This window comes from Pyrus communis, chromosome 1, assembly GCF_963583255.1.
Source record: "Pyrus communis chromosome 1, drPyrComm1.1, whole genome shotgun sequence".
NCBI lineage: Eukaryota > Viridiplantae > Streptophyta > Magnoliopsida > Rosales > Rosaceae > Pyrus > Pyrus communis.
In genome coordinates, this window is record NC_084803.1 from 40,560,764 (window position 1) to 40,575,987 (window position 15,224).

The 15,224-nt window shown below is 35.4% G+C and overlaps 2 protein-coding genes across 2 annotated transcripts; one reads left to right on the forward strand and one right to left on the reverse strand.

Moving 5' to 3' along the window:
* Positions 1-1,049: 1,049 nt before the first annotated feature.
* On the forward strand, positions 1,050-5,758 carry LOC137716324 (crossover junction endonuclease EME1B-like). Its single transcript, XM_068456077.1, has 12 exons — positions 1,050-1,375; positions 1,602-1,757; positions 1,912-1,982; positions 2,530-2,706; positions 2,780-2,933; positions 3,023-3,132; positions 3,382-3,557; positions 3,829-3,892; positions 4,016-4,134; positions 4,429-4,518; positions 4,798-4,912; positions 5,268-5,758. Exons 1-12 carry the CDS (start codon positions 1,087-1,089, stop codon positions 5,481-5,483), a joined length of 1,737 nt encoding a protein of 578 aa, XP_068312178.1. The 5' UTR covers positions 1,050-1,086; the 3' UTR covers positions 5,484-5,758.
* A 1,438-nt stretch (positions 5,759-7,196) lies between these two features.
* LOC137744017 (pentatricopeptide repeat-containing protein At1g71490-like) lies at positions 7,197-14,274 on the reverse strand. Its single transcript, XM_068483878.1, has 5 exons — positions 13,991-14,274; positions 13,646-13,725; positions 13,222-13,293; positions 12,375-12,470; positions 7,197-9,657 (listed from the first exon to the last, which is right to left on the reverse strand). The coding sequence occupies exon 5, from the start codon at positions 9,486-9,488 to the stop codon at positions 7,311-7,313; it is 2,178 nt and encodes a 725-aa protein (XP_068339979.1). The 5' UTR covers positions 9,489-9,657; positions 12,375-12,470; positions 13,222-13,293; positions 13,646-13,725; positions 13,991-14,274; the 3' UTR covers positions 7,197-7,310.
* Between the last annotated feature and the right edge of the window lie 950 nt (positions 14,275-15,224).

Sequence of the window (15,224 nt, forward strand, 5' to 3'; positions counted from 1 at the left end):
TAAAAAAAAAAAAAATACTACATATTTATAAGGTGGTGTTTAAGCAATTAACTCATTTTGTCGTTGACAATCTTGTCACTCATGTCTCTCTAATGTCAGTCTTTCTATTTTAAGTTTTAACATATTTATAATGTTTCAAAAATGACTACCAATTTCCCAAGGGCGTGCACACACATCCTTTTATAGCCTTTAAACGAGAGAATTTTTAATGTGTTTAGAACATGAAGTGATACACCATATATAATTATGTAATTAGATGGCTATTTAAAAAAAAAAAAAAATTCCAACACTTGTATAATAACATATGGTGTACCGTCTGTATTCCGGACACCTTAAAAATTCTCCCATCTTTTGAAACTCTTAGACCTACTCCAATCCTTAAAGTAAAACTCAAATTTTAGGTTCTAAACTTACTCCAACTCTTGGGGCAAATATGAATTAAAACTCAAAACTTATTTATGGGTCAAATTTAACCCATGATTTCCCCTTGGATTAGTTGGGTTGGTCCATCATATATGTATATTTTTTTTAGTTTTATATTTATAAATTCATTGAATCCAACGATTAAGATCTAATTTGATGAAATCCAACGGTAAAAAAAAAAAAAAAATCTAACTGTCCAAATTTAAATTCAACAGCTACAGTAATTAAATAAAAAATTCTTTTATATGTTTCATATTATTTCATAGTGTTTCACGAGTTTTATGGCGTCGGTTAGTGATTTTTCAATATTTGTCAGAATCTAAATAATTTTAGGTTAAAATATTCATAAAATTAAATTATGATAGTTTACATAATTTTTTTCTTTTAAAAAAGTTACTTAAGAAAAAAAAAAAGCTTAAATTCATTATTTTATGATTTGGAGCTAAAATTTTAATTCAGAATGATTGGAGAAAACCTACGTTTTCTGAGTTAAAAATTTTAGATTTTAGCCAAGTAGGAGATGGTAAAAGAAAACCGGAAACAAGAGGGAAGACAGAATTGCCGCTTAAAATTTTGAAACGCAAATTGCCTTTTGTTGATCACTCACAGGAATCAAGAGTGCAGTGTCGTCGTTCTACTCTTCCCTCCCAGTCCCAGTCGCAAATGTCGGAGCCTCAGCAGCCAATCGTCCTCTCCGACGAAGAAGAAGACCGAAATGCGCTCTCTTCAACCCCTCCATTTCAATCATTCCACCACTCTAAGAGACGCCGAACAGAACTCGTTCCATACCCGAATCCTCCTCCTCCTCCTCCTACCGTTCTCGTCCTCGACGACGACGACGATGGTCCCACCTCCTCCCGCTACTTGGTCCTCGATGAGTCTCCATGCACAAAAGCACCTTCGGACTTCCAAACCCAAACTAGGGTTTCGCATTCCCAACACAAATTCTCCGGTTGGCTGTTTGATTTCTGTTTTTGTTTCAACTACGGTTTCCGTAACACTAATTGTGAAATTGCTTATTACTTGCCATGTTCATTTTGTTCGAAAATTACGTGTTTATGCATTCTCTGCTATGCTTTGGTTGGTTTGAATTATATTATGATTTTGTAGAATTGCATTTTTTTTGGGCTAAACTTGGTTAAATTTGGTCATAGAGGCGTTGTTTTCTTTTCATTCAGGCGCCGATGGATTGGTATGCTTGGAATCTGACGATGAGTGTGAAAGTGGTTGTGGAATGGGAAAGGAGAAGGAGAATGAATCAGCTGCTAGTGGTTCTGGTGTGCTGAAGGACTTAGGTTGGATATCCGAATTTGACGAGTCCCTATGTTCTTTTGGTATGTTAAGGGTTGTATCTGTTAGACCTGTGGTTATGGTTGGGTGTTCACTTTTGTTTATCAGTTTTGAATTCAAAATGTTAATTAGAATGACTCAACTCCGTGCAATATGTTTTTGCTCCTAATATGGACCCTTCAAGCACATGTTTATCAGGACATGATGATCTACAACTTGTTTCTGGGAGTTCTTCACAACCTACGGCTTTTCAAGAAGATATTGATCAGGTTTTTTTTTTTTTTTTTTTTCTGATGCTAGATAGCTATGGAGTAAGCAACACGTCAGGCTGCCATTTCTTATAATTGTATGATAGTTGAGAAACGTGATTCCTGTCAAAGTTTGTATATTAGGCACGACATTTTTCAGGATGTATGATTCCTAACCGAACTGATTCTGAAAAGTGAAGCCTGCGGTAAAATTACTTTGGCATGAAAATTGAGGCATAGTGCTAGGAGTAACGCCTGGTAAAAACTTGAAACGTGACTGATGAATGGCAGTTTTATGATTTGGATGTCAAAATGAGCTGATGAAGATGTCCAGGTAGGACTGGTGAAAATTGGTTAAAAGAGTACAGATTGAAATGGAAGTTACAAAGGGAAAAGTTCGCTATACTTCAGTATTTCAACAAATGTATAACTTCATAAGAACAAATTTGTTCACATTTGTAGTCTAATGGCAGTACCATTATTTTAATTTTCTCATTGAATAAAAGTGTGCTGTTCAAAGCATGAAATTTGGTATTTATTCTAAAATTTAATACCATGACATGATCAGGTATTTGGTTATCCTGACAAAGAAAATAGAACGGATCAGACGAGAAACATTGTGAAACAGAGGAGAAAAACTAAAGCAAATTCTGAAAACGAAAATATTGCACAAGCAACGGACAAAAAGAAGATGGCGAAAGAGGAAAGGATACGCCAAAGGGAAGAAAAGAATAAAAAAGAGCACGTAAGTTGTTCTTTATGATCTGTTCCTAATTATTTTTAACAGAAACAAGATGACTGATGTATGTGAAAAACAGGAAGAGAAGCTGCAAAGAACATATCTGAAAGCTGAAGCAGCAAAAATGAAAAAACTTGAGAAAGAAAAGCAAAAGTGGGAAAAAGGAAAGTTTGCTCTAAAATCCATTGTGGCTGAGATTGATACGAAAGTATTGGAATTGGGGTCAGTTGGAGGTGTGGTCTTAATATTATTCTCCATCTGTGTATGTATCTCGCATTATTTCATATATTGTAGCTCAGAAGTTATTTGAATTTTATGGTAGGAAGTCTGCTTACAAAGATTTCTGAAAGAGGGCTAACATACCGCATAACATCAAATCCAATTGAAAGATCAATTATCTGGACCATGACTGTTCCAGAACATATTTCACAGGTAATAAGTTTTTGGAATTGAAGAATAAATCATGACGTTGAAGGTTTATTGTGGGTGTGAATTGTGTGTGAATGGAGACTAGTTAGTAAAGGATCATGATAGGTGCATCTTCTTGGGTTGTATGCATAGCCAGATTAAACTAAATTTTTAAGGATTTCATGAACGTCGGCATCACTTGATTTACTTTACATCTTTGATGCATGCCTGGTGTAACCACTAACATATGCTAACCTCAATAACTGATTGCAGACTTCTCCTGAAGGAGCAGAGGTTAAATACATATTACTGGTGTATGAAGCTGAAGAATTTTGTAACCTTGTCATCAATGAATCTCTTTTGGACCATGTTTTAAGTGTTCGAAGTCGTTATCCAACTTATACAGTGTGTTATCTAACAAATAGGTTGATGGCTTATATTGATAAAAGGTGAGAAATTGATGAAGATCAATGTATCCTTGTGATGAAAAAAATAACCTTGCCATTTGACTGTATGAAATTGCAATAATTATGTATTGTGTGTTGAAGTTTTTCTTGCTAGAGTATCAGTTTTTCCTTTTTAATTTTTGCTTTTGGCTTTTTCAAATTTACGGCTGGTGGTGAACCTGGAAACTACATTCTCTATTTTCCTTTCTACTATAAAAAAGCAGTTATTTGTTCGGTTTGTGCATACTCATCGTTGAATTGTTTACAATTTTAGGGAACAAGAAGTGTACAAGAACCCAACAAATCATAATGGCTGGAGACGCCCACCTGTTGAGGAGGTTGAACCAATAACACAAAATTCTTAGAATCGAGACACGTTAATGCTTTCTGGCGGTTCATACATGTCTTGCAGAATAGCAGTTCTTGGTTTTTTTAGTATCTTAACTTCTCTTTTTAACCAGGTGCTGGCAAAGTTGACCACTAATTTTATTAAAGTACATTCCAGGCTGTGCATAGATGAGGCTGAACTTGCTGAACATATTGTTGGTTTAACATGCAACTTGTCATCCTGCCAATTTAGGTATTTCACATGGCATCACTCAGTTTTTTATCTATTTATTCTTCTTTCTACAGCTAGCTTAAGAAACCAAAATTAATCAAGACACGAGAGCTTCCCAATTTAGTACTATCGGATGCATATATGTTCATAAAAACAGGAGATAGAACCCCAATACACTGCTCAAACTTGACCTTCTCTCGCACCGCATTCACTTCCAACCCCCTAACCATCGAAGTAGATGGACCTTCTGTCTATCTACATTTTTAATGTTAATTGGTCGATATTCTAATTCTACCTTTTGCTCTAAAAATGCAGAAAGAAGTTAACCAGACTGGATGTAAATGCTAATGAATCTCTTACCATTAAGGACTGCGTTGACAGGGATTTAATCAGAAAAAGCTCATGGTGAGTTGTTTGATGTCAACAGACAACATACAAAAGTAATGCAAAATGTTTAGGCAGCTCATATTCTTATCATCTCCCGTGGCTTTTACGACAGTGGTTCTAATTGATAATTTCATTTGATGCACTTTCTTGTTTCTGGGGTCAAATGATGAGGATGATGGGTTCTAAACTGAGGATGCAGTGCAATGTTTGTAGATACTGCATAAATGAAAATGATTTGTCTGATTTTATAACTTTATCATTTATCTAAGAGCATTTTATCTTGTACCTGACATTTAGGTTAAAAGCATTGGTGGCTATCCCGAAGGTACAGCCGCGATTTGCTATTGCTATATGGAAGAAGTACCCTACCATGAAACTTCTTTTGAGTGTTTACATGGACCCAAATATACCAGTAAGTATAAGATGCTGCAACCTGTCATGAAATATAAATAGAACGTGTGTTGATTTAACTTGACATGGTCACTATCCTCTTATTTACGGAACAGATTTGAACTGTTTCGGGAAAGTTAAGTTTCAACTGGATGGGTTTTCTTTGTGCAATGCAGATGAAAAAAATGTCTGTCTAGTTAATGAGTGATATGTTTCCTTAAGTAGCAGAATGCATAATCCGCAAAGGCATACTTACATCCAGCAGCAAGCACATTGCTCATTGCTGTATTGAAGGCGGAATTCAAATTGTTTCTGCATATTCTATTTACTTTCGTTTTTCCCTACGTTTTCTTGGCTGCTAAGTATTGCAATGTCAGGTTTGCGAAAAGGAATTTCTGCTCAAGGACTTGATAACGGAGGGTTTACTCGGCAATGACAGAAGATTGGGTGAGGTTTGTTCCAGAAGAGTGTACAGAATACTTATGGCACAAAGTGGATCCATTAAAACTGATGATGTTGAGGACGGTGCTGATTTGTTCAGGCGTCAATTGACTGGAAAAAACTTCTCTCCAGATTTGTGTAGTACTTTTTGATCCTCCGGAGTCCGCCATGCCCATGATAATCCGGCCGCCATGATTTATTTTTGGTAAATGTTATATTTGGGGCCTTAAATAGTAGTTCTTCTTTATAGTATAAAAAGTAAAAAGATTCTTGGCTGTATAAAAAAAATGGTTAATTTCATATTTCCCACCTAAAGTTTTACAGTTCTTTCACTTTGGTCAACTTTTTGAGTGTCAAAAAGGAGGAAAGACTTGTATTGCATGGGTCACTGCCATGGTCGCATTCTATACTAATAATATAAGGACATGTTATTGTTAACCCGTTAGTACAAGTGTCTAATCCACGGTAGTATCGTAAAAGTTCACAAAATTCTCAGAACTCAAAAGGACATGTTTTGCCTTCAACATACCATTATTTGATTTGTTTTTATAACGTAATCAAGAAACAGCTAATAATTTCCTTTGATCGGAAGATTTGACAATTATACAATTATACTTTAGAAAAAACACAAAAGACATACAAATTCGTACTATGGTTCGGTTTTGGTTTATTTTTCTCCTAAAACTTTTTCGGTTCGGTATTCGAGTTGGGGTTTTCGGTTCAATTACCGAACCAAAACCAGTCCTATGTATGGTACCGTAAACACATCAATTGATCAATAAAGAAACTGGATATAAATCGAACAAACCAATAACAAAAAATTTTCGTTGAACACACGAATCAAATTAACCTAAAATTAGGTGGCAGTTGAAGAGAGAATAAAACTCAGTTTGAGGTTAGAACCCCCTGAAACCGTATATCTTCTTCTATACACCACCTGCCTTCTCGCTCCTTAGCCAAAATGCAACAGCTCAAGCATGCCCAAAATTTTGTTACAGTACAAACTAATGCAAGAACTGAATGTTATCACGCAAACACACGATAAAATATTGTTACGATACAAACAATTCTAAGCTTGTAGTACTTATGAAATGTATGTCAAGAACCAGTTCCCATAGCTAGACATCAATCTAATCCAAGGAAACCTTAACATAGCTAAATTCAAAACAATTCATCGAGACAATGCCCTAGAAAGCAGCTCTGGCAATATTCACTCAAAATATAATTACTTTCATAGGAGAAAAGACTAGAAGAAGAATGGAAAACGCCCGTATGAAATTAAACCCAAACCCAGCAGGAGACTGGGACTTCGAGTAAAGGAACATACCTGTGAAGTTGCCCTCACCAACAGGCGCATGTAACAGGAAAATAACGCCAGCAGTTTCCCTTTGACACAAAAGTAACCAATCCCTGTAAGCAAACAGAAGTGTTGAATGCCACTAATACTGGAGTTTTGAGAAGTCACTAGACAACGAGATGCTATTAGAAAACCGAAAACCATGATATCGTGGTCTGCATTAGAAACACTTTACTAAAATAAGTAAAAATCATATTCTAGGAAAATTACTATTGCTCTCTGTACTCAGAAAAGAAATAATGTTTTGTCAGTTCACAAAGGTGCAACGTCTCTATAAAGAAGTTTCGGCAAATAGCCACTAGCAGGACTGGAATTAGCAAAATTATGTCAAATCAGTCATATGCACTACAAAACTGAAATGTCAAAGCACAGAAAGAAGATAAAATCTGAAAACAATTCCGCCCAGCATCAACCTTTAGATGTGAATCATGTGATAAGTTCAAGTGGGACAACTCAAGCATTCGTCATGAGACTCTATCCTGCACCATATTAGCAGAATATTTTCACTTCAAAATTGGTAAAAACCCATGGATCTGCAAGTGTTTCTCAAGATTACAGAATTGAAATCAATTCACATGACATGTGTTAGCAATCCTTTTCGTATAATCGGCTTCCTTCTATTCTAATCCTCATCATAACCTGAACTTATATCCCCATTTACAACGGAATCAGTATCTTTCATTAACTCCGTTAAGCCATCCAACAAAAGGTAAATTTCATCTCTCAGCCGATTTGTTGTGTCCCCCACCAAAAAGGGTGAAAATCCATCGCCCACATCAACCCAAGCACAGCCAGGATCCTTCTTCACACCCAAGTCCCTCATGAAAGCCCTCACTCTTGCTAGGTTGTTCCAACAACCAGCAGCAGCATACATGTTAGCAATTAACACATAGTAACCAGAATTTTCTGGTCTCATTTCTAACAGCTTCCCAGCTGCCCATTCCCCTATCTCCATATTTCCATGGATACGACATGCTCCAATAAGTGTAGCCCACATAGCAGAAGTTGGCTTGTAAGGCATCCTTGTGATAATCTCCTTTGCTTTGTTTAGTAGACCGGCCCTCCCAAAGAGATCAACCATGCAGGCATAGTGCTCCGAATTGGGAGTTATACTGTATACACTCAGCATCTTTTCAAATAGCACTTGGCCTTGGATTACTAGACCGGAATGGCTACAAGCTGATAAAATTGAAACCATAGTTACATGATCTGGTTTTATGTGTAACAAGTTCATCTCTTCGAATAACTTCAGTGCAGCTTTTCCTTCACCCTGGACTCCATATCCCGCAATCATGGAAGTATAAGTTACTTCATCCCTCATCAACATTGAATCAAATACTCTTTTCGCCTGTAAAACCTTGCCTGATCTGGCATACATGTCCACAAGGGAATTCCACAGCAATAAACAATCATCAAACACTAAACGTTTTGTAATGTAGCAGTGGAACTCCTTCCCATGTTGAAGATTTGCTACCCGAGCACAGAGGGGAAGGATGCTGGCAATAGTAACATAGTTAGGTTCAATTCCTGAACACAACATCTCCCTAAATAAGAATGAAGCTTCCTCAGCTCGATCCAAGTGGGAATAACCAGAAAGCATGGAGTTCCAAGTAATTATACTCCTATCTTCTATCAATTCAAACAAAGTATAGGCTTTCCTAAGGTCTTTGCACCTAGAATACAATGTAATCAATACATTATTAACATTATCATACCCATCACAACCACTACGAATCGCAAAACCATGAATTTCCTTCCCTAATTTAATGTCTCCAATGTGGGAACAAGCACTCAAACCAATTGTCAATGCTACCGAGTCCAATAAAATACCACAACTTATCATTTGAGAAAGCAACTCAAGAGCGCCCCTGAAATTACCTGTCCTCAAGCACCCTCCAGCAATGGTATTCCAGAGTAAGATATTAACTCCAATACCCTCCATCTGCATGTTTCCAAACAGCTCGAATGCGTCTGTCCACATGCCCTTGGAGGCATAACCAGAGATCATTGCATTCCAAGAAATTGCATCCCTTATGGGCATTTTGTCGAATAAGTGGCGAGCAACGTCGAGAAGCCCAAATTTCCCATACATGGAGACCAATGAATTATGCACAAATAAATTCCACTCCTGACAACAAGCATCAATGGACTTATGCACATCCCTACCAAAACTTATATCCAATTTTTCACCACAAGCCTTGAGAACAGATGGGTAAGTGAAACAATCTGGCCTAATCCCCTTGTTGACCATTTGTTTATACGTAGAGAGAGCCTCATCCAAAAGTTCATTTTTAACATATGAAGAGATGAGCACATTCCAAGGTAGAGGATGCAATATATTTGAATTCTCAATAATGATACGAGCATCAGCATGGAGATTAAAGCTCGAGTAAAATGTAACCAGCTTGGGAACCAAAATGGGGTGTCGTTCAAACCCCAATCTGACAATATGTGCATGAAGCTGTTCACCATGCGGTAATGCTTTATGGTTGGCACAAGATAAGATAACAGAAGAGATGGAATGTAAGATAAGGTCACAAGTAGGAGAAGAGGCATAGAGCTGGACAAGAGAGATAGTTTTGAATGCTTTTGATAAATTTCCTTGGCTTGCATAATTCTTGATGGATGTAAGAAGAGAATCTATCATAGAATCATCAACAGCTGAACCTGTTTCCGAAATACATAAAGCAGATAATTTCCCAAATAGTTTCGTTCCTTCCTTCCAGCTTTTAGGTATGAATCTTTGGATTTGAGATATAGAAAGGCCTCTTGGGAAGAAACGAGAATAAGATGGTGGCATACACTATAAAGTATCTTCTGCACATAATAACATGGTAAGCAAGAACTGATCGCATGACTTTGCCCGAATTTGCAGCAGGTGTCTCGAGAAAACTGGCTAATAGGAGATCCACTTTTGATTATTAAGATCAGGGACAACTGATCAGATTAAAAAGAAAACCACCTCTCTCCTGAAAAATAATTAGAGAAAGTGTTAGAAAGGGCATATTTTATTTATACAAGGATTTTTAGCCAAAATGGTCCCTGAGATTGTCATAACTACTCATTTTAGTCCCTAAGATTTAAAATCGATAGAAGTTCCCCATGAGATTGTCTACCATCAATCATTTTGATCATTATGTGAAAAATCTTCGTTAAATTTAAGAAGCCACCAGTTCAAGTGGAGGGCTTGATATGACAAAAATACCCTCAATTTAACGGAGATTTTCACAAAAGGACCAAAATGATTGACAATGGACAATCTCAGGGACCACTTCTATCAATTTTAAATCTTAGGGACCAAAGTGAGGAGTTGTGTCAATCTCAGGAACCATTTTGGCTAAAAGGCCTTTATACAATCATGAAATGTGAGACCGGTCACCATATGCATGCATCTTAAATGGTTCATATACAATAACTTGAAAGTAGGGTGTGTTTAAATTTATGCGTGTGCTTGTGTGTGTGCATGAGGGATTGCCTCAAACTATGACCAAATTGATCAGTAAAAGTAAATGACAAGACAACACATAACAGGTTTTGGTTAAGTACTTTGCAAAACAAAAATTACCATGGCAAGTTACACAGTTTCTGATGTGGCCACTGGCACAGTAAGATATTCTGAATTTTTGGAAACACACATGTAGAGTCCTATTCCTTCACAGCGCTCAGCTGCTTTTCTACTTCTCCACACCCATTGGCACAACAACCATTTTCTTTAATCTTTTATAGGCTTAGGGAGTAGAATTTATGGTTGATTACTTTAGGATGTAATCACCGTTTAAAAGCTTAGGGTATAGGGCTTAGCTCTTAACTAGGAATCAAGAATCTGTACTAATCTCTTGTAACAAAAAAAGGTCTCTGAAAGAGAAACTAATTCATTGAATTGAACCAATAAAATTGGCAATTGTGGTCCTATTTAAGTTTTCCTTCTTGAAAAGAAGGAAATTTTGCATTGTTTCCCTTCAATCTGTATTTAAAATCAGTTGTGATGCCGAAGGTCGGTGTGATGCTGGAATTTATCTAAATACTCTATTGCAGTGATTCCAATACCGTTTTGGTGTGATACCCAGGGCCGGGGTGAGTCCGGATATCTACCCCGTTCGTATTTATTCCTATTGTCCTGCATCACATATTCCAGTAAGGAACCAGAAACTAAGACTACCCATTAAATCCTATAAAAGTTTCAGCCTTTCTAAAAAGAGAATCTACTATGAGTACATTTGTTATCTAACATTATAACTTAATTACTTCAAGCATTCTTTCTTTTTGTAATTTTACTAGCAAAGTGTACCCGCACGTTGCTGCATGGTTTGAAACACTATTGAAGATGTAAAAGGTCTCGAAAAATATATATACTAAAGAGTGGTTTTTTTTTTTTTTTTTTGAACAAATGCTATTATCTACCCTAAGTGGCAAGAGAGATGTTGGTATGCATATTATATTACAAAAATTGGTGATGTTGGTATGCCATCCTAAAGGATTGTTTTTCAAAAGCTATGGCTCTATCTCATGGAGTGTTTTATGTTTACAACTATACAAAGTAGAAAAAATTTTTGATCACTCATGAATTGAATCACCCTAAATTGCATTATGAATTGAATTGAATGAAAATTAAAAAATGAAGGGAAAGTTTTCATAATTTCACTATGCAAGATTTCACTATGCCAGATTTCATTTGCAGGCACCAAAACATGCGCAATATTAAAGTTGGGGTTTTCATACTCTATTGGGCATCAAAAGTCATGTGAAAGCTCAGAAATAACCAAACCAACATCCAATTTAGTACACACCTAAATAAAACTTAAGCAAGAAAATATATCCAACTCCTCAATCATTAATCAAACACAGTAATACAATCATTGAAAAACTCTCAATCATTTATCAAAATTGAATTAATAAAATTGTATGTGGGGGTCAAACTTTTGTGTCCGCTTAAGGATATTTGAGGTTAAAAATTTAATTTTACTCAATTTAGCTTTTAAGTTATTTTATTTTCAGTCTTCAAATTTAGAGTAAATATTAACATTCTACAGTGTGGTTTCAATTTCAATTTTCATGCAATTCGTTATCTTCAAAACTTCAAGCCAATACAAACTCTACATGCATGTATTCCTCGTATTATGAACATCAGCCTATATCAATATATAATTTTAGCACATACTTAGTGGGAACCAATTATTCTTGATGCTCTTGACAATGACAAATACACACACACACACACACACACACACACACACACACACACACATAGATATATGTATATATATTGATGTCGTTTATGTACTTACATCTTCACCGTGCATGCCAACTTTTAGGTTTTCATTTTGGGATTGTGACGTTTCAAATGAAAATTTTGGTACCCTTTAGTGATAGTTTGTATACTGGATTTATCTTCTTTAGCCCTTTGTTTGCAATTTGAATTACATGACTCAAAGTCTGTTGTATTTCTTCAATTTTCAGCTTCCGGTTTAGAGAAAAATTGGGGATGTGATTAATAATCTATTGTGTCCATTTATGTAATTTAATTATTTAATAATGGTCTAGCAAAATACAACCCCAATAGAACGAAATGGACCATAGAAAAAAAATGCGAAATATTTACCAATCACTATTCACAGTTTTGGTCAAAGAACTCAAATTTCAGAGATAAAAAACAGAGAAGCATGTATACATCATTTATAAAGGTTACCTCCTTTTGGTTGAAAAACTGAAGCGTGACGCTAATTCTTCTTCTGCTTCCACCTCCTTATAGAACTTGACCCGCCAGTAACATTTGTACTTCAACCTACAATCAGTAACCAGTCAATACCTTTGGCAAGCTCATTGGTTATGGCAACAATATGTATGGGAAGATTATTGCAAACCTAACAAACGAAGAAAAAGAAGGAGGCATTCAGTTGAGGATGTCGATGAGGAAAAGAATAAGAAGAAGAAAAGAAGAGCTAGTTGAGGAACAGAAGAATTTTGGTGCTGTGTTCAGTTTGGAGGTATGGTCTTAAGAGTTTAGAAACTGCCTAATGATTCTCTCACTCCAGTGTTTACAAACTGCTCTGGTTTAATCTAATTTGGTAGTAAATTAATGATTTTACTCGAGGTAATTGAGCACGTTGCAGACCCTACTGAATTCTGTAAATCTCTATAACCCTTAACTGTCACGGTGAAGCAACTGTTACTTCAACTATTAACCGTTCTATGAGAGTGTATGCTACTGCCATAATTGCAGCAGTTTATAATCTAATCAAATTAGTAAGAAAAACATATGTTCTCATGCATGTAGAAACTCAGTGGAGAGAATACTACATTTGCAACACAATGAAAAGAGGCAAACACATGACAAATATACCCAAAATATAGAAGCATCCAGGAAATAAAATGACAGCACAAAAGAGCCCACCAATTTAATGACAGGTGCACCAGAAAATTCCAAAACTCAGAACTTTAAACGTAATTTTACAAAATCAAGAAAAATTTACTAAAATCCAAATATACGTAACAAAATTGAAGCATATCTTGACATGCAAAAGGTCAAAAGGTACCTGAAGTGATGAGCAATGGTTTGACATACTTTTTTTTTTCTTCACCTCTTTGTAAGTTGCTCTTTGCATAAGCTACATCAATTAAAAATAAAAAATAAAAAACCCATTACGTTAAATTTATCTGAATATTTAATCACAGGTGCACCAGAACATTATAAAACTCAAAATAAAAAAATCCCAAGATGAATTTGAGCAAAACCCATATCAGATTCTAAGTGGGTTTATGAAAAATAGTATTAATCAGATATCAACACAGTAAATAAAAAAATTGAAATTCTCCTACCTTTAAGTTTCAAGGTTTTTACTTTAGAATCCAAGGAAAACCCAGATCAGATTCTAAGTGGGTTTATCAAAAATAATAATCTAATAAGAAATTAACACAGAAAGTAAATAAGAAACCGAAAAAAAAATTGAATTTTCTTACCTTTAGTTTCTGGGTTGATGCTAGACAGCTACCAACCCAAAAACAAGCAGCATCCTACAATAATCATCAGCCCATAACACCTTAAAAACAAATCCGTAAATTCGAAGAAATAAACCAAACAAACAATTAAACAAGTAAACCAAGAAGCAAAAGCAAATAAACCACATACAAAAGCATATTGATTTCAATTAATACTAGTAATCACAACAAAATCAAAAATTTATCCGCAAGTTTCCAAAATTAACAATCCCAGTCTTTTCAATTATTCTTTTTCTCTTTCCAGGAAACAAAAAAGTTAAATATTAACGAAAACCATAAATACAATACAATAGGAACGAACAATACCTAAAGCGGAGAAGATGAAACCGTGGCGGCGGTGGCTGTGGAGATTAATATACGGGAGGAAGCACAGTCTGAAAATGCAACATGAAGATGGAGGGGCGGAGAAATGAGAAAAGAGAGGCTGAGGCCGACTGAAGATGGTAACCCAGCAGACCCAACAACTCGCAGAATTCAGCTATCGCGCGGTGGGGATTCGCTGCACAATTGTGGCTTTATACGTTGGAGGACGGCGGGGACTGTGAAATGGGACAAGAGTTTGGGTTTTACTGAGGTTTAAAGCCGGCCGTTGCCTTACTCATCTAACAGTAAAAAGAGATGAGAAAAAAGGTTACTAATTCTAAAATATAGAAACTAAAAAAGGATCTGGATTGTCTACCTCCTCGTCCCATCTTTTTCTCATCCCCTTTTATATTATGTGATTATGATTAAGTCATGTCAATATTTTATATTAATTTTTAGGGTGTGATATCCATACATCCTATTTTACTTCTCACACAACTTTTTAATTTTCGACCGTCGGATCGGATTAATTGAAAAAGATCAACAGACAAGAGTGTGTGAGAAGTAAAATGGGATATGTAGATAGCACGTCCCTTGATTTTTTTTTTTTTTTATAAAAATAATAAGATAAAAAACAATGGGAATATAAAATGTTGACGTGACCGTGACCACATAAATATGAGAGGATGGAAAGGGTATGGAACTAGAAGCGCAGACAATCAGGTCCAATAAAAAAATAGACGGGTTCTGTATTTAATATGTAACGCTTGTGTCTATCATACTCACTGTACTGTGATAATAGTTTAGTACAAATCAAACTCACTAATTCTTATATATAGACATCACACTTACTTAAGCTATCGTTAAATACTTAACAATAATATTATATAAATTAGACAATCAATCAAATTCAAGTTGTCTTATTCATATATATATATATATATATAGAAAATCAAACTCACCAAAACAACTATCGAAAGCCTAATGGTTTATTTCAAAGTTTAATATAAATTAGACAATCAATCAAATTCAAGTTGTTGATTCATATATATACATATATATAGAAAATCAAACTCACCAAAACAACTATCAAAAGCCTAATGGTTTATTTCAAAGTTCATTTTGTTTCAACAATAAAAAATGCAAGTGAACATGAAAGCTTGAAGATAATCATGGGTAGGGTAATAAATTTACAAAAAAATAGTTTAATTGTTATGTTAAACAATATAAAACTATT

Coding starts and splice junctions, on each gene's coding strand:
- LOC137744017 (XM_068483878.1), bottom strand. CDS start 9,488: ATGCCACCATCTTATTCTCGTTTCTTCCCAAGAGGCCTTTCTATATCT.
- LOC137716324 (XM_068456077.1), top strand. CDS start 1,087: ATGTCGGAGCCTCAGCAGCCAATCGTCCTCTCCGACGAAGAAGAAGAC. Junction 3,558..3,828: donor ATGGCTTATATTGATAAAAG/GTGAGAAATTGA, acceptor TTACAATTTTAG/GGAACAAGAAGTGTACAAGA. Junction 3,893..4,015: donor GACGCCCACCTGTTGAGGAG/GTTGAACCAATA, acceptor CTTTTTAACCAG/GTGCTGGCAAAGTTGACCAC.